We start from the raw sequence: 20,610 nt of genomic DNA, 5'->3' as shown, positions 1-20,610 counted from the left end.
CTCCTGCCCTCTAATACAGAAAGTCCTGCCAGTTCCCCAGTGCAGCTCTCTGACGGGCCTGTCAGGATAAACTGTCAACCGTGTGCCGCTGGTAACTTTTTGCTACCATGGTGTAGCAGAGAGAGCAGGAAAAGGTCTCATACATGGCTGCAGAAGGAAGACAGAAAGCGTCTCTGAAGAGGTAGCATGCTACTTTCACAGCTCAGATATACAGTGGGACTGAACTAGACAATACTGCAAAGCACCTTAAAGGAACACCATGACATTTCGGATTTAAGACTTTTAGTTTCTGTCACCAGGCAATTTTCACGTAGCAATACTTTTTTATTTGCTCTTCAACAAACTCCAAAGTTGGTTGTTAGCTCTCTAGTCAATTTTTTATTCAAACCAACAGCCATCCAGTGATGCCAGGCATCCACAGCACAAGCACAAATGGTCTGGTCCACATCAGATGGGTTCTCAGAATCCACACATCAGCGGGGTCATTATGGATCCTGCTGTGTGTGAGTCGGTGCACTCCTGTTTTATTTCCAGTCCAAGGTCCCATTTTTATCAACCAACCAACCAACCAACCACCAACCACAGCAGGTTTATACTGTCTTCCAAATTCTGTCTAGAACCAACGGGCTTTTTGGTGATACAGTAGCATCACCTGAAAGTTCAGAGACAGTGGGCTTGGCCTAAATATATTTCCAATTGGTTCATGAACCATGTTATCTTCTGACCCTTGGAACTAATCCATGTAGTCAAAATAATTAGTGTGTCACAGCTGATTGTTGGCAATATATCTATCATTCTGTTTCCAACAATATGATAGTCAGCACATTTAAGACCATAAAAATGATATTGGTTCAGCCGAGTAGTAGTAGGAGGTGCATCATTTGTAGTGGAAAGGACTCCTTGGGGAGTCGTTGCACATGTGTCTTTATGCAGTGGATCAGTTTTCAACATAGTTGTTGCAGGATTTTTCCCTTCATGTATTGAGTTGTTTGTGCCACCTCTAGCAGTCATCAGCCGATGACACCTTGTACTATTGTAGTGGAACATCAACTTGGAAACTGAGGTGGCTTCTGGTATTAATGCTATTTTGCAGCTGCTGTGCAACTGCTGGCTGCGAACTTGAAAACATTGGTTTATCCTTGAAACATAAGCACTTTCTTCGCTTAAAAATGTTATATTAATTAAAACCAATCCAGATACAAATATCAATCCAGATATACAAGCAATCTGGCAAAAACAGAACACATTCTTAAAATGAATAAACCAACACCACTTTGACTGATAGTCGCTTGAGTGCACAATAAAAAAAGGGGGATTTTGGAAAATAAATAACGAGAGATTTTCTTTTTTTGCAAATTAACCCTTCAAATGTCCAGAAACTCTACGTACTTCGTCCCAGACTTGCAGTACAAGAACACACAAGGACATTACACACAGGTGGGTGCCCTAAGCGCTTTAATGATTTTAAAATATTACTTTTCTTTTTGAAATCCTGACCTCAAACCACAGATTTCTTTTCCTTTTACCAGGAACAAACTAGTTAACTGCATGTTGGTAGTCATGCCTAGACTCAAAAATAATTTTTTCCAGGAGAAAAACAAACCATTCTCCAATTCCACTTCATGACATGCTAATCCATACGTCAAACCTCTGCCAAGAATAGCTCATCTTAATCAAAATGAAGCTTTACATTCTCATGGACCAATCAATTCATGCTTCTGTCAATAGCAGTCAGCCAACACAGACAGTGCAAATCCAATATGTTCAACTGAGCCAGAGTAGCAGGCTGAATGGAGCTGTGAACAGCAGTTCAATAAGTCATCACAAAATAATTCCTGCAATTAACTCAACATGAGTGATTGACAATACATAACGATATTAGAGTATCTATGGGTAGAGTTTTCCTTTAAGGGAATTTTTCATAATCTTTTGTTTATAGGGCTCTGAGTTTCAGCTGCACTCAGTTCAGCCTGGTTCACATGCAAATCTCCTCTCAGTAAGGATAAACACACAGACATGGATAACAGGAGGAAAAAGACACCAATGTAGAATTTAGCATAATTTAGGAAATGCAATAAGTCCATACAGCCCCACTGAATAGTCTAGACTGAACAGACAATTTTATCTTCCTGTTTTCCCCCATAATCCAATACCTACAAACAGCCAGTCAGCCTGGCAGAGACTCAATAATCTTAACTTCCGTTTGGAGAACTGGATGCAGAGACACTGCTGCCACTTGTGTTTGTTCTTATAAATAATACATTGTTCTCTCCTGCTCCTTGTTCATGACCCGCAAAATTGCCTCCCACACAAGTATGGTAGCAGTACCCATACGCTGCATGAAAGCTGGAAGGAGGGAAGCAAAGAAGCAGGGAATAAAATGATTTTATTTTGCAAATCATTATGTGTATGCGACCCTGGGGAGTTGCAAAACACAAAGACGAGCTTGGTAAAAAAAAAAAAAAAAAAAAAGGAAGGTTAAAGAATACCAGCCTTAAAGTGAGCCCTGGCTGGATGAGAACTTTTCTAGTGCTTGAATACAAATGTTTTTGCCCTGAAATTATAATACTGACTCTCAGGAGACACTATAAATTAACTACGGCATTTAAACCCAGAAAGAAAATTCCAATTATCTTCATCTTTACTAGGGCTAGGTATTTCCCAATTCGATTCAATATCGACTCAGTTAGGGATATTTCTTTTGCTTGGATATGAGAGATTCAGTGCTAGTAAAATGTACAAGGATTCATCTAACCTGGTGCATTATTAAACATATTAATGTTACATTAAACATTTACCCTGCTGCATTTACTAGCAAAAGTAGGTCAGATGATCCATCCTACATTGTAAACAGACAACCTAACCGATTGTTCTCAACTCATATTTTAAAGTAATTATCTTGTTTTAAATCTTCTCAGGCCAGTATTTACACTGTAAACGACCGCTCGCTTAGTGAGTCGGTGGTCAGTCAGGTGAGCCCAGGAACATGTATGGCAAATTTTCAGTTCCCTAAGATGTATGAGATGCAATATGATATATGAGTCCATCAAGCTTGCAAGTTTCCCCTTCTGATACACAGAGCCCAACTTGCTGCACTTTGCGGTCAGAGAAAGCTTTCCTATTCCTGGAGAGGAGCAACACTGGTGGCTGGGGTCCTACTGCAGCTGGGGGAAACAGCTACATCCCAGTCTCATACATCAAAAAAATATAGGTTACACAGGTGGGGGGTTTTTTGCCTCTTTTTAGATACCTAGCTGATGTCAATATACTTGTCATAGAAACAAACCCACCCAGTATTTTTTCCTTTCACTGAACAAGCGCTACATCACAGAGATGCCAGACACAGGACAGGGTTAAAGCTTCACAGATCCACAAGAAAACGCATATAATAAAAGATCAGTCTCTGGATTTTATGAATCAATATCGGATCATTCAAATAAAAATACACTGCTCAGAAAAAATTAAGGGAACACTTATATAACACATCGAGTCTCGATAAACGACATATTCAAGTTCAAAATTGTTACTGTACAACATTGTGTAATTTGTTGAGAAACACATGACTTAACAACAGCCAATGGTAACCAAAATCACTAACCAATTGAGGGCTGAATTCAAAATCACACCAAAATCAAAGTAAAAAATTTAAATCACAGACTAATCCAACTTGCCTGAATTTCATCATGCCAACTCATAATATGACTCAGTAGTGTGTCAATCAATCAATCAATCAATCAACTTTTATTTCCAGACTCATGGTCCAATAAATACACATACCAATACAAACAACAGCACATACACAAACAACAACAGAACAATTAAAAAAGGCAATGATACCAGTGTTTCCACATGGATGACTGGTATCGCACAGTACTAAGACCAGGATTTGACAGCAGCATAATGATGAGGTTACATGAACCATTCAATCTGCAAATATATTTGTGCATTAGGTTTCTCAACAGTGCATGGAATGTGTTGACTGCTACCCTACAAAATAGTTCACTTGCACTGCTCCACCTGGGTTTTTTAAGCAGTATACGCAAACCATCATTATAGGCAATCTGGAGCTTCTGGATGCTAGACTTTTTAAACTTGGTCCATAAGGGGGCAATATACAGAGGAGTACAGTATGCTTTAAACAGGCTTATCTTAACTTTATCTGAGCGCCAGTGGAATTTCCTAACCAGCATGTTAGCTTGTGCATATAACATGCCGCGCTGCTATAGATGTCATCATCATCACACATTTGATCTGTGATGATGTGTCCTAGATATTTAGTTTTATTACCTACTGTTAAAACTTGCCCTGCCAGGTAAAAAGATGTAAAGTTAAAATCCTTATCTCCTTTTGTTTTACAGATCAGAACAACACTCTTTTTGCTATTGTATTTAACATCAAATGTGACACCATACTCAGTACACATGTTCAGCATCTCTTGAAACCCAGCACTGCTAGGAGAAAAGATAGCTAAATCATCGGCATACATAAGGTGGTTTACCAGAGTGTTGCCAACCATGCATCCTGTTTTACTGGCTCTTAGTTGGTCAGATAAATCATGTATATAAATATTAAAAAGGGCAGGTGAGCGTAACCCCCCCTGACGAACCCCATTACCTACGCCAAAGAGACTGCATTCCCCCACTTGACCTGCATGCTCTGGTTAGCATACCAATATGCCAGGATCCTAATTATGCTATTGGGCACACCTCTTTGGCTGAGCTTTGAAAACAACTTAAAATGATGAAAAGCCTTTGATGCATCAATAAAGCAAATTAAAACTGAAGAATTCTGTTTTCTATACATTTCAACCACTTCCTTCAGGGCATAGATACATAGATCAGTACTGTGCTTAGCCTTGAAGCCGAACTGGTTGTCTGTGGTATCAATATAAAAACTTAGTCTATCTAATAAAATTCTTTCCAGGACTGTGGATAACACACTGGCTAAAACAATTGGTCCCCACCTTGCCTGCTTTGTCCTTGATGACAGACACCAAGGTAACAATAGAACATGAGTCATAAACCCTGTAAAACAGATTGCAAGAAGAGCTGCAGCCCTCGGACTTGCAAATTTGAGGTGCCCTGCAGTGATCTGATCTAAGCCACTTGCTTTATTATCAGCTAGCTGTGTAATTGCTTGTTGCACCTCCCTACATGTGATTCCCACTGTATCACTGTTGGCAACGTTGTCCATTTTGTAGAGATCACTTTTAACGCAATTGAATAGCTCAGAGTAATGTTGCTTCCACAGCTCAGCTATCTTGTCGGCTCCAGAAACTCCTTCAACTGTACATGGTAACGATGTACTGACCCTGTTCAGTGCTCTCACCTCCTTCCAGAAGCCAGTAACATCGTTTCCAAGAAGCTTCTCAGCCATAGAGTCTGCTCTCATTACTTGCTCATGTTTGCTGATATAACGAACTGCATATTTATACCTTGCGTTGGTAAGCTTTTTGTGATCCAGGACAGGCCCCTCTCTGGGCCTACCTGCCAGGACCCAGGCCTTATATGCATTCTTGGCTTCAGCATGATAAGCACCCACATACTTGTTCCACCCTGGCTTGATGCTCTGTCTTTTTTTAGAGTAGTAAAGTAAGTAAAGCATGGCCTACTGGCCTCGTACACAGCTCCTGTAATACAATTATACATAGTACAGAGGTCCTTACAGTGAGAACTATCCTTACAATTCACATCAGAGCACAAAATTACATCTCTGGGTAGATATACATCCCTTAAAAGACCATCAGTCCTACCATAGTATAACATCACATCTTCATTTGTGAGCTTAGACCAATCCAGCTTAGCCTTACAATCAATATTAACTTCTTGTGATATTTCTGGGAGACTATCACAATCAAGTACCATAACAAAAGGGACATGGTCAGACATGGATGCCTCATAAACAATCTCCATTGATCTTAAACTAGTATGAGCATCAGCAGTGCTGATGCAGTGGTCAAGCCATGATGTAGAATGCCAGGCCTCACTTATGTAAGAGTAGCTTTCTGCAGGTAGGAACTTTTGGCTAGATAGTACAAGATTATTATCATCACAAAACTGCAGCATGTGCTTGGCAAACAAGGAACCTTTGTCTGACAGATCAGCATTCATGTCACCCACTACATATACACTAATAAATAAAAGAATTTATAAAGACAAGTCTATTCAAGTATTAATCTTCATTTTGTTGTGACTCATACGGTGGGTACACATTGAGGATGATAAACTCTTTGTTATTCATTCTTATCTGTACAGCAATACACCAGTCATGGCCCCTGCAATTCTTCCTCTCACTATTCCCATTGATAGGTCAGTAGTGGACTCACCAGCCCCATGGAAATTGTCACTAAAAGTTAAATTTTCCTAGGTCCTGTTTAGATAAAAACGTTTCTTGCAGACATAAAATGTCACAACTTTGCAGCAGGTTGTCAACTAAAGTACATCAGGCTTTGTCTCCTGCGTTGTTGCCCAGGCGTAGCCCACAACACTTATATGATCCAACCCGCATAAAGTTTACTTGGACAGTGTGGCCGCAACCCCAATCGGTACTCTTGCACTTAGTGAATCAGAGAGAGGCCTAGTTGTGCTAGCCCCCAAACTGTCCGCTTTGCGTGGTTCGTAATATCGCCTCACAGCAGAGCCTTCTGGCCAGAGTTCTGGGTTGTACATTTCCTCAACTTCATTGCACTCTGCAGACACTTTAAATGAGCTGTATCTGTTGCCCGCAGTGACAATGCGTTGACAGTTGACGCTGCGGCCAAGTTGACCACTCAAGTATTCAGACAGAGTCTGCATCAAGGTCAGGTGAAAATTTGGTGGCAAAAACACTTACCAATTTTGTTCAAATCACTCTTATATTCCCTTGCGCACCAGTACCGACAATAGGCTTAGATACCCTCCGTTCAGGTTTTCCAGCACGCAAGGCAATCTGACCTTCGGCATGATTCCTCTGAGCCCGGTCCTTTTTCACCACACGGCTCCATTTCAGCGAATTATCTGCAATCCCTCTAGGAGTGGGGCACACACGCCTAGTGTATGGTCCCCACATACCTGTATGCACTCCAGACAATGCCTGGGCATGCTCCTGATTAGACGGCGGATGGTGTCCTGGTGGATCTCCTCCCACACCTGGATTAGGGCATCAGTGAGCTCCTGGACAGACTGGCGGTGTCGGATGCACCGATGCATAACATCCCAGAAGTTCTCAATTGGATTCAGGTCTGGGGAACATGAGGGCCAGTCAATTGCATCAATGCTTTCGTCATCCAGGTACTGCCTACACACTCTGGCCACATGAGGTCGGGCATTGTCCTGCACCAGGGGGAACCCAGGGCCCACTTTATGGAGTTAGAATCATGCCAAAACCTCACACACACACAAAACGTGTTTTACTCACGACCAATGATTCACAAACAAACTCAGTGTGGCTCGCAAATACAAAACATCATTCACAAACTAATGCATTTTGTTTAGCAAATAAGAAACATACCTATCAAACAAATACATCATGCTTGAGAAACAAAGTTGTTTTACACATTCAAAGAAACATATTTCTTCAATTACAAAAAAATATCCTCCAAGTACAAACTAAAATCTTTCAAGTACAAACTAAAATCTTTCAAGTACAAAAAAAAATCCTTCAAGTACAAAAAACAATTCTATAAGTACGAAAAACTGTCACGTGACTTTTGGCACTAATTTTCCGCCTTGCTGATCCACACACAAATGCCTTCAGATCCACACACAAATGCCAGTAAACTAACAAAATGTCCTGTAATCTGCACTCCACAACAGCAGGTGGCGCTATTGAGTCAGGCCACCAGGACGATCTTTTTTTCTCAGCCAACAGGAGCTACAGTGTGTGGATTTGACTTGCTAGCGCCTTTGACTCGGAATCGCACGGACACGGATACCTACGGAAGCGCATTGCATTCACTGGATAAAAAAAAAATTGACACCATATCTCGTAATTACGAGATAAGATAAAGAAAAAGGGAACGTCTGTAAATCCTCTCTCAGTGGCAGTGGTGGCGCTTTCCGCCTGAACAATCCTAACGACTTGAGATGCCTGCGCAGTGTTGACATACTAATCAGAATCAGAATCAGACATACTTTAATAATCCCAGGAGGAAATTACTTTCGTTACATACTCAATATGAGATAGACATACATATATTAAGAATATATATATATATATATATATATATATATATATATATATACAGTATAATTTAAAGTCACACTTTCAAATGTGCAAAAATGGCAAGTGTAAAGTTGTCGCAGGCTTCCTCTTCATTAGAGGCACATAGCAGGGTGTTGGGTTTGCAGAGGGAGGGATGTACAACAACGATGATGACGTGCAGGATCTCTCTTGGTAGATGATATGGATGGAGTCCAACCGCTAGCAGTTCAACATCCGGTCCACAGAGCTGTTCACTCTTGGCACAACTCTGGTCCGCCCAGATGGTGTGGAAGCCACCGACACATACGTTCCAGTCCGTAATGTCCCTGTGCAGCCATGCCCCAGCGATTCCTGGTACTCTGCGTGGCTCTGCGTTAATGCGGTTAGCTCGTACATTCCGTTGCTAGGTGACCGCACATCCACCATAATAACAGAGGGGTGACTTGGCTTAAATCTTCTCCTTCTCCATAAACCCGTCCCGTCTCGACCCTCCTCTCTTCCCCCGACGTTGCTTCCCTCATCTGCATCCCCAGTGTGTTTTTCTCCAGAGTTCAGGTGGTAAATCAGAAAATGATAATATTAATACCATCCTCATTTTTAAGAAACATCAGTATTTCCCAGTGTCTCAAACTGAGAAGGTAGTAATAGCAGATTAGACTGCGATAGCGCCATCACTTTGCAAACCACACTGAGTTTGTTTGTGAATCGTTGGGCGTGAGTAAAACACGTTTTGTGTGTGTGTGAGGTTTTGGCATGATTCTAACTCCATACCACTTCACCAGCGTAAGGTCTAACAATGGCTTTGAGGATTTCATCCCGGTACCTAACAGCAGTCAAGGTAACGTTGGCTAGCACGTGGAGGTCTGTGCGACCCTCCAGGGATATGCCTCCCCAGACCATCACTGATCCACCGCAAAACCTGTCATGCTGGATGATGTTGCAGGCAGCATAATGTTCATCACAGCGTCTCCAAACTCTTTTACATCTGTTGCATGTGCTCAGTGTGAACCTGCTCTCATCTGTGAAGAGAACAGACCTGCCAATTCTGGTTTTCTCTGGTGAATGCCAATCAAGCTGCACGGTGCTGGGCTGTGAGCACAGGTCGGGCTCTCATGGACCACCCTCATGGAATCTGTTTCTGACAGTTTGGACTGCGCATTGAAGGTCATTTTGTAGGGCTCTGGCAGTGCTACTCCTGTTTCTCCTTGCACAAAGGAGCAGATACCGGTCCTGCTGCTGGGTTGATGCCCTTCTACGACCCTGTCCAGCTCTCCTCGTGTAACGACTCGTCTTCTGGCATCTCCTCCATGCTCATGAGACTGTGCTGAGTGACACAGCAAACCTTCTTGCGACAGCACGTATGGATGTGCCATCCTGGAGGAGCTGGACTAACTGTGCAACCTGAACGGGCTGCAGGTACCGCCTCATGCTTCCAGTAGTGACAACTAGACGAGAATCAGTCAGAAAGGATAAGGAGAGAGCTATTGTCTGTGGCCACCACCTGCAAAGCATTCCCTTTTTGGGGGTTGTCTTGCTGTTGCCTCTCCAGTGCACCTGTTGTCACTTTCATTTGCACCAAAACAGGTGAAATTGATTCACAATCGCTTACGCTTCCTAACTGGATAGATTGATATCCCTGAAGTTTAATTGCCTTTGTGTTATACTGTGATGATGTGGTGTTCCCTTAATTTTTTTGAGCAGTGTAAATTTGAATCAGAAAAATGATTTACTATGTTTAGTCTTTATTTTGGTATTAGTTATGGTAATGGGTTAAATGCAGAAATCAACTTAATGATAACCTGCCCGTCCCTAAAAAAAGTCACCACCTGGATTTAACTTAACAAATCGGTAAGAGCCTTCCATTAGACAAATACTGTACTAATAAATATGTTGTCGTCGGAAGACATTTCCTGTGGTTGAGGAAAGCATGTTAATCAGTTTCAGAAGGGTCAAATTATTGGCCTGCATCAAGCAAAGAAAACAACTAAGGAGATTGCTGAAACTACTAAAATCGGGTTAAGAACTGTCCAACGCATTATTAAAACCTGGAAGGATAGTGGTGAACCATCATCTTCGAGGAAGAAATGTGGGAACTCAAGGGATTGGGACTAAACAGCTGTGTAGCCATAAGAAAACCACTGATCAGTGAGGCTAATCATAAAAAAGGCTCCAATTAGCTAGGGAGCATAAAGACTGGACTCTGGAGCAATGGAAGAAGGTCATGTGGTCTGAATCCAGATTTACCCTGTTCCAGAGTGATGGGCGCATCCGGGTAAGAAGAGAGGCTGATAAAGTGATGCACCCATCATACCTAATGCCTACAAGCCTGTGTGGGCAGTGTTATGATCTGGGGTTGCTGCAGTTGGTCAGGTCTAGGTTCAGCAACGTTGTGTCCCCAAAGAATGAGGTCAGCTGACTACCTGAATATACTGACTGACCAGGTCTTTCCATCAGTGGAGTTTTTCTTCCCTGATGGCACGGGCATATTCCAAGATGACACTGCCAGGATTCATCAGGCTCACATTATGAATGAGTGGTTGTGGGGGGGCATGAGACATACTTTTCGCACATGGATTGGCCACCACAGCGGTGCAACTCTTTTTTTTTTTGGACAGGCAGTGTATAATCTTGTTCACCAGAACTGTTGTAACATGATATAGATGGCGAACGACAGCGTATGCGTCAGTCAAGCACATACTATCAATTTGTCAACTTGATTATGATTTAAGTACCTTCATGGAAAAGCATGCTGACAGGGGAATGATGTTGATGCTGCCGGTTTGAACAGTGAGCCACCTTACTGATCGCCTCAGTACATCACGCAAGTCAAGAAAGAAAGCTCTGATTGGTCAGGTTCCAACACGTAATCTGCCATGTCTCTCAGCTAGTCCAGACAAAAACTTTGGACTCTATGATTGCCTAATCGACACAGTGACCAGTGACTGATTCTAACAGGTGAGAAATTCTAGGAGGGCCTTCTCACCTACACTTTTCACTAAGTCCCAAGGACTTGACCGCTCACTGGAAATGCTTAGTAATCTTTTATTTTTGGCAGTCAGAAGAGAAATGTCAAGATGATTATTTTTATCTTACATTACATTTGACACCCCTTAAAAGCTAAGACTTTACCATGCACAACAGCCATTTGTGTATGACCAATTATTGAATTTTGATAAGTTTAAAGAAATTAAATGTACAAGGAACATTTAACTGATTATGAAACAGTCTGACGTCTCTATGTGACCAACATAAACAAACTGCTCCCTTTGAAATGAATGAATGAATGAATGAATGAGACAGTAGAAACAGTACTGCAGAGGACGCCAGAATCAACACAAAACAAAATTTCCTTGTAGAGGCTTTAAATATAAGAAATGTGGAAATTAGCGTCTATCAGTGAGTGATTAAATAGCTTAATGTTTCAGAAAATATCTGACTGAATGTAACTGTTTTTTGTGTGAGCTGAGTGTGATCTAATAAGATTTCTCTTTTTTTTTCTTCATTATGAAGTGGGAATGAGCTACAGAGAGGTGACAACTGTAAAGCACTCCCTCTGAGAGAGAACAACTTCCCTGTGGAGAGCTGGCATTTGACATGCAACCAACTCAAACTGACATAGTATCATTTGGTTGGTAATTTTCATCAGCACACACACGTGGAGGACATTTCAGCATTTGATGGATGCTGCGTGATTAATTGTATTAAAATCACAATTTCCATTCATCCATCTCATTCACAGCATCTCACATTGTCATATTTGCATCAGCAGGGAGATCCATTCTATCAAATCAAGTGCTAATAATTTCCCCCATTCATATGAGACAGCTGTCACCTTGCTTCTCACTGTAAGCCAACTCCAATCTGCACTGTAGTTCCGTATACTTCACTGATGAACCAGAGAATTTTCACTGAATTACATCCAATAATCTCCAGATACATTTAAAAGTTTCACCTCTCTGCATTACACTATGTGATGAACTGCACAAACAGAAACATCTCCACAAAATACAATAATGATAAAGCTATTAAGGCCATCAATACTACATAAAACTGCCTCCTGGCCAACCACACAAACATCCACAGTACAATACCACAGTGCACCATCATAACCAAAAAGCTCCTGTAGGGGCAAGAACTCAGAGGCTATATACTCTTTAACTACTGATTGAAATTCTTTATTGATAATTAATATAAAAGTGGCCCCTGTAGCCAGATATGCCCCAGATACACAAATCATTAAAAATGATAAAATCACAATAAAGCCAAAAAGCTTACTTCCACAGGAATCATTGGCTTTTTTGCTTGGTTTTCACTTCCTTTATTGACAGGCTTATGGCACAGTCACTTAGATAGACGTATTTAGATAGACATGCCATACAGTGTACTGTCATTTTAGTTTAGGCTACTCCATCAATTGGCTTCCCAGTGGCACTATATCATCTAGCATCTTGCATGTTTGTTTAGTTTGACAAAATAATCTTAACTCAAAGGTAAACCCAGTCTTACTAAAATGGCAAATCCAGCTGACAGCTCCACAAAAAGCTACTAAGTGGACCTTGTTGGATCTGTTGGATAAAATGGATGTGCAGACAACCACCACTGCATTACCTTTGATACTAAACAAAACATCTTAATTTGATGACGATTTGGCAAGATCTTAAAAAGGCATACTGAAGAGGATTCCTTCATTTGTAAACAGATCAAAGTTGACCACTCCTGTCCGGCTTCAGCGAGCCAGAGAGAGCACCTCTGGTCGAGCTACATAGAGAATGAATGAAGACAGGCAGCGATACCCACGAGAACAAAGTGGTGAATAAAAGAAATTGACTTTCTTATAATTTAGAAAAAGAGTAAAATTTTTGACACATTCTGCATCAATCAAGTTCAAAGGGTTTAATAAGCTTCTAGAATCTGAGAAAATCTCAACTCTGAGTGAGAAATCAATGATTCTCATTTGCTCACACAGTGCTCACACTGGAAGGTAATTGCTGACACATTCCTCCTGATGAATTTCTATCGGCAAAATTATAGAGGGAAATTACACAATGTGTTCATTGCAGCCATAAAGCAACTAGCCCCAATAATGAACCTGCTGATCAGAAACATTGCCCTCCAAAGACCTCCTCCTCCACCTCAGAGGCTTAGAGGCATTTTCCTGCTGCTGGCTGGCCTACATACAGAGAAGTGATCCCACCATGCATCACTATTGGGTTCTCAAATCATTGCTGTTATAGCTGCAAGTGCACCTGCTGTTTGTTTTTACTACAACACATGAAGAAACAGACTTGTGAAAGAATATTCTGCTACTGACAGGAAAATGAGTAATGCACTACAAAAAATACTGCATAATATTGACAGATGTTGAAATATTGTTGAATTTCAGAAGGACAGATACTCATACATATACATACTGTAAGCTTCCACTTCCTGTATTGTCCCACAAAATGTTGCTCTTGTTTGCAGACCCATATTTCATTACATGTTCTGTGAGCTGACAGTACATTTGGGAGTTAGGTTACTTCACTTAGGGGCATACAGGTCGCACACAGCACAATTTAAATACTGCATCAGCAAATATCAGCTACATGCAAAGCGGGCAATCAAATGTCTATTTCCTGCTCTGCTTCTTGTCTTACATTGTTCAGGTTATTCTCACATTTTATTGGATTTTTCCAACTCAAATAGAACCTTTACTATACTGGGTAGAAGGGCACGTTCAAATTTTTGTCTTCAAGGCCAGAACTCCTGTCAGCTGCATGTCAAACCCATTTCCCTTTCTGACTAAACTAATATGAAAGTCCATTTTCTTAATGTCCCTTTTCAACCTTTCACCTTTAGCCCTTTTTCCTGCCCCAAATTTAATGTTGTGCTCATTACACATCACAGCTGACTTGATTCAATGGGTTCTCATGGGAGAACCAAATAACTAACTGCATTAGCCAGGGTCTGGTCAATACATGCAGATCATTCTTTAGTCTCCAAACCCAGCCATGACCCTGCTTTCTGAGTCATAATGGCAGCTGCATGTTGTTTTTTAGTGTTTCTTCTATTCACATTACTGGCTGCAGGCTATCCTGCTAGGGGCTTCTTATAGATTTTTTTTTCCTCCATCTTTTCATCTTTTTTTATAAGCCCCACAAATTTTTTAAAGAATACATTTCATCTCTATTAACCTTATTATGTGCAAGCAAGTTCTTACGAAAGAAATCTATTTAAGCTCAGTTCATCCTGTAACAAATGTTGGCTTGCAAGAGTGCGAACATGTGAATGTGTGAGAGCTGAAAAACTAAATTTTAATTAATTTCATTCTTTTCCTCAGTACAAGAAGAGGAGTTATCCATATTTATCTTCAGTTTCAGTTAAACACTACTATCACTGAATTAATTTCCATTCCTGTTAGCAACACCAGTTCACCAAAGCAGGCAGCCTCCTGGTCAGAAGGAGGGTTGGTTGATGCGCGTGGACCCATTCAGATGTTCAGATTGCTAAGATTTTATTGATACCAATGCCATTGTCAATTCTGGTTATTGAGCCAATACTTTATAGATTACCTTATTGACTCTTAATCAAAATAACTGCTTTATCATCTCTGAATATCAACACAGTGTAGAAACAGAGCAGAAAAAAGCAGCGCTATCTGTTCATCTAAATGTAATCTAAAATGGATGAAATGAGACAATATTTGTACAGCATTCGTTTAACTTTAGGTTCTTACTCAACACACGACACACGTGTTTGACATCAACCGTCAAACATCCGGGCAATAATAAAGGACCTGATAAGCTTGGAGCCTAGGATTCCGATGGACTGGATCATTTGGAATCAGTATTCAAGTGGAACCAGTTCCTGATTCCTATTCCTAGGTAGTGAAACACTGCAGCTTGGTGTTTTTCTGGAAAAAAACAAACAATTTATGCCTTTGGACCCTCTCTGTCCATTACTATACTTTTATAGTAGACATTTAACCCTCAACAGTCTTGTGAGGAATGTAAGAAATATTAAATAAAACATGGACATTATATTGTTTTTCTAATGTTTTTAAAACACCCTAGAATGTAAAGGTAAAAGAAACCATTAACCACCATTAAATGTGAGTATTCACTCCAATATGTGACATTCATCACTCCATGTGTATGCCTACACCAACTTCAGTACTGTGAGTGTGGGAAATTGGGAAGTTTGGGTGACTGCAGTGAAACAACAGTGTGAGGAGGATCTTTTGTCTCTGAATAGCACTCATGTTGAGCTACTCCACCAGCGTGAGTTTGACGATCCAAATCGTTGAGAACACAGGAATACATAAAATACATAAATCTCTAAATTCCACTTTAATTTTCATAAATCTTCCAAACACGTCTTTCAATCCTCAATGCAGAAGAAGGTACGGGTTAATATTTTTGTTTTTGATAGTAATTAATCTGAAAACTGATGCAATAATAATGTAAAACCTTAGCAGCAGTGCTGTATTTCAGTCACACAACAAAGTCCCATTTAAAAGCTGTCCCTGCAGACTCCCTAGGAGCTAATGGATCTTACCTGCCTGTAAAAGTGAACATGTGGGCAGAGCTCTGAGCCATGTGGATAATATTAGTACTCACTCTCTGTGTGAGAAGGCAGCACCAGTCTGGCCAGCAGCAGGAGATGAAGAGCTCCCCTGGTGAGAGGTGACAGCCGTGTGAATCTAAGGTCCATGGTCTGACTGCTGGTACACTGTCCTCTGGTCCTGACACTGCTGCTGATTGGCTACGACCTCACACAATCATAGACTGACACCTGCAAAGAGACAAGACGACTGATGTTAATGATAGAGCCTCCAAATAGCTCAGGGTGTGTGCTAATGTGACACCTGTGAATCTGCATTTCAACGTTTTTCATTAGAGCTTTCCCAACTCTGGCAGGGTTTCAATTTACTAAATGCTTGTGGTTCATGATTTTTCTGATCTTTAGTTATTTTTTGTTTTACTCAGCATTACCGTCCTACCATCATGAAGGTTACCATGTTTAGTTATTGTTGATTGAATTGGATGATCACTTTAGGAGTTATAGTGTGATTAGTTTGAATTATGAATTATACAGCTTCATATGTATGTTTCTAAGTATTAGTATCTAATATTTTTCCACCCTATTTATATCAATACAGGTAGACTAAATATTAGGAACACCACTATGTACAAAGCAATACAATTCAACAGCACTAAACTACAGCCTCCAAAACGTCCATACAGTTCAACCAACCAGTCAACCAAGAAAACCCTACAGTAATCAAAGCCTTCAGTATATACATGATTACATTAAAATGTTTTTATATTCCATGTACTCCTGACAGTCAAATAAAGTTAAAAATACTATGATAAAGATTTTTGGTCATACCACCCAGCACTAATTATAACCTTCATTGTAGATCGATGCAGATGTACATTATGGTTGTGGAATTCTCTGTTACCTTTTACGTGTCATGTGCATGTGTTGCCATTGCTACAGACAACACAAGGCGTTATTGTTTCTGCGGTTGTCATTGATTTTATTTGCTTCTAATTTAAACGGCTGTACTAGACTGATGTTTTACACAAGAAAAATAAAAGATCACTGCTGATTTTTAGTTGATATTTTTTGTCACTACACCACATACTGTAGTATACTGTGAATATGGAAGAAATGCAAAGTTTCCCATAACTTTAAAGAATAACATGATATGGACAGGCAAAATGAGCAATGCACTGAACCCATTACCTGAACCGACTACATAAGCAACAGCTATTTCCTGCTTTGTGAGACAAGCACATTGCAACATTATGGGGCATATTACACCTTGCATTTTCAGCCAGAGTAATATCTTGGGAGAACACAGTGCTCAGAAATGAAGTACCTGCAGTAACAGAGAGCACCTGGCTCCACTCTCATTTTCCATTATTTGTTTGCATCAACCTGAGCCAAACATGACCTACTAACCCAGCAGAACTCAGTGGCAGTTCTAACTCCGACCAAACCACAGGGGCCAAACCGGGGCCAGCTGCTGTTTCAGTTATATTGTGATGTAATGCAACAAACCACATTATATTCAATGTATCAACAGATTTAAGTTCACAACAAAAAGAAACAGTGAAAATGTCATACATACTGGTCTTACACATTTGCTATGCATTTGCTTATAGGCCTAAAGAGTAATACAATACCAGAGCCCGTCTACGGAGAGCCTGGCCACTCCCTATTAAGTCCCATTGTACCGAATTTTGGTTGCAGTTCCACCAGAGTTCCACTGGGGGCGATCGCCCATCAGTGCAGAATGAATGGGAGCAGATGGAGCTAGACGGCTACATTTGTCTCTTTCACCTGATTGTTGTTGAGAAATCTCAGATTTGATTGTAGTTTTTTCAAGTTCAACATGGGTTATAGGTCGAAAGTTGAATGAACGAGTACTTATGTCCTTTCGATCTCTTACAGGACGAGTTGTTGTTGCCCATAACACGCTAGCATTCTGCTACTGAATGAATGAATCAGTGAAGGACTGATTACGACCAGAGATCCCGCTTGATGGCATCGTGGCATCCGAAGCGGGAATATGAATATTTCGGTTTGGTGTTTAAAACAGCAAAACAAAAACTCTTTCTAGCACGTGTATTGACAGGGAGAGCCTAACCTGTGTCAGCTGTGTTGTCGATGCCTCGAGATAAAAGGAAGTGTAGAGCGCGGAAGCACAAAGTGACTCGAGACTTGCTGTAAAGTAGTATCTCTGGCCGTACGATGTGTATGACATTATTGACATTTTAAAAGACTTTTTAAAGCAAATAGGTGACTCTAAAAAATCTAACACCCAGCAATGTGTAATTTCTTTGCATCCCCTTTTGAATGCAACATTCAAATTACTAGACAAAAAATGATATCCTGAGAAAAGTGGATTTTGAGGGTATAGCTCCATAGACCTCCATTCATTCTGCACTCATCCTGTGAGCGCCCTCATATGGAACCAGAGTGGAACTGCAACAGTTCAGAAGCCGGAAGTGTACCGAGAGTGGAACTTCTCCCCTTATTAGACATTCTCTGACAATACTCTGATACAGGTACAGATCAGTGCTGAATATTCTTTATTCTTAAAAATCCCCTCTACACATATAACAATAATGTGTGTCTGATATGGTTCCATTCTCAGTGGATGTGCACTGGTGGCTTCAGGTTTCTACATCACACTGTACAAGTTGCATACTGGACCAGGACTGACTTCCAAACTATTTGTGATGTCACAAATCAACTTTCAGCTTTCCACAGATGAATGTGAAAACATCCTTCTAGTGTCACATGTATCATTCTGCACAGGGATTGGCCGGGGGGAGCAATTATTTAGCATTTTGAGATAATCGGCATTGGCCGATGTCTGCACTCACAAGGCCAATAAACAAAAAATGTCTGCAGAAAAAAATGTAGGCAGCATCGCCAGTATGATTGCTGTGGAACAATGTTAGCGCTCGCCTTTGTGAGTTTTGGGAAGGTGGTGATAAAGCATTTTTTGACTGAAGGATAGCTTTAAATCGGATCCCCGTCAGCTTCCACAAAGTGGTGGCTAGTCCTCCTGGGGTCCACTCAAAAACAACAATCAAAACAAACAACAAATTAAAATCAGACAGTATCAATTAAGCGGGCTGAATATTCGGGCAGCTGTAGCTCAGAGCGGGTTGTCCACTAATCAGAAGGTTGCCGTTTGATTCCCGGCCCCTCCTGCTGCATGTTGAAGTGTCCTTGAACACCAAATTGCTCCTGATGCTGTGCATCAGTGTGTGACTGTGAATGAATGCATTACTTTCTTCTTGTGATGAGCCTTTTGCCATCACTGTATGAATGTGTGTGAAAGGGTGAATGTGGCATGTAGTGTAAAAGCACTTTGGTCGGAAGACTAGAAAGTACAGTCTATTTTCCATTACCATTCCATATAAAGCTTAGAAAATGCAACAATAGTTGCCTACAATAGAAACAAACAAAAACAAAAACATAATCACCAACAAAATAAATAAAAAACAAAAAAGTTCAGAAACAGAATAACACCTAAAACACTGCAGGCACAGATCTAAAATCAGTCTTCTAGTTACTTTGAACTCACAGCTCACATCTTACAAACAAAACCAGGACCAACAAATCAAACATCAACAGGTGCTCCAACAACCAATAAATGTAAAACCAAATTTAACCAAACAATAAATCATCAGCCTCAGAGCCCAGACACACAACCTGTGGTAGGCACAATAATTCTACCTTTATGCCAAGGAGTTAAACACACACACACATCCACAGAGACATTTATCTGACACAAACCAGCTAGCAAAGAGACAGACAGACGGATAGAGGGCAAGACTCTTATCATTTTACGTCGATGTCCGTTACTTATCCTTCATGAATCCACATGTACTGTCCCGCTGTGTGTTGCTGTCATTTTGTGTGCTAACGTTGGCTAACCAGTCTATCAAACTGCGCCGAACTGATATCATTACCCGTTCTGCTGCCTGTTAGAAAGCCACAGAGTCTCTTGTCCTACGACTCCATTCATAGTTTCACTGAGATATGACAGTGTTATTAAACTATTTCTAATCAAAGGATGCCGGTCCAAGATGCCAACTAAACACAGGCATTACAAATGATACAAAATAAGGCTCCGTTCCATTCAGTGTAACAGAGCTATTCCGGTGAACATGCACAATAGCATTGCCCTGACTCAGTTTGACCTGAATGGAATGGAACCTTAGTTAGTCTCATTACTAGCAGGTGTGTTACCATACTGTTTCATGTCAAAATGGCTGCTGTGAAATATGAAGGACAAAAAAATGACATAAGAGCAAATAAATAAATAAATAAATAAATTTAAAATAAATACATTTTGGCATTGAAAATGACTTACACATAAATAGACATATTTATATATAAATTTATATAGGTTATCTGCCTTTTTTTACAGATAGGCCTTGCACTTTATTTTGTATAGAACTTTAGTCAACTCTTTTTGCTTTAATTGTGTTATATAAATAAACTTGATTTGATTTCTACAGGTATTTATATATTACATTAAATTATATATATATATATTATATTTATGGTCATTTTGCCTTTACTTGAGAAACGAGGTAGACAGGGAACATGGGGGATGACATGCAACAAAGATCCCCATCCAAACTCAAACAGGGAACATTGTGTATACATGGTAAGAGTCTTATACTACAGTACTAGGCCCTGAGGACACCCTGATGGAACTTACCTAAAATATGACTTAACAATACTTGAGCAGGTATGAAAAGATTTACTCACTCCAACCCCTGTGGTTATCAAAAACAATGCCCTCCACAAGCAGCTCTAGCGCAAGCTCCTGCTACATTATTTTACAATAAGCAGAAGCTGGTTGTGGATTATACACAACATGTTTCTTGTGGTTTCCACTGATTCCATGTGGTT

General features: G+C 40.5%; 1 protein-coding gene across 16 annotated transcripts in view; it reads right to left on the bottom strand.

The window, feature by feature from the left end:
- ptprfa (protein tyrosine phosphatase receptor type Fa) overlaps nt 1–20,610 on the bottom strand; it is a 283,480-nt gene that overhangs the window by 236,364 nt on the left and 26,506 nt on the right. For all 16 annotated transcript variants that reach the window (XM_051377735.1, XM_051377747.1, XM_051377738.1 and 13 more), the window contains exon 2: nt 15,780–15,954. In XM_051377735.1, coding sequence (XP_051233695.1) covers nt 15,780–15,873 — 94 coding nt within the window. In that variant the 5' untranslated portion in view covers nt 15,874–15,954. The remainder of the gene's footprint in view (nt 1–15,779; nt 15,955–20,610) is intronic.

The sequence above is a fragment of the Dicentrarchus labrax genome, unplaced genomic scaffold (assembly GCF_905237075.1).
Source record: "Dicentrarchus labrax unplaced genomic scaffold, dlabrax2021, whole genome shotgun sequence".
In the NCBI taxonomy this organism is placed as follows: domain Eukaryota; kingdom Metazoa; phylum Chordata; class Actinopteri; family Moronidae; genus Dicentrarchus; species Dicentrarchus labrax.
Note: the sequence above shows the minus strand (reverse complement) of the source record. Positions and strands in the feature narration are given on the sequence as shown.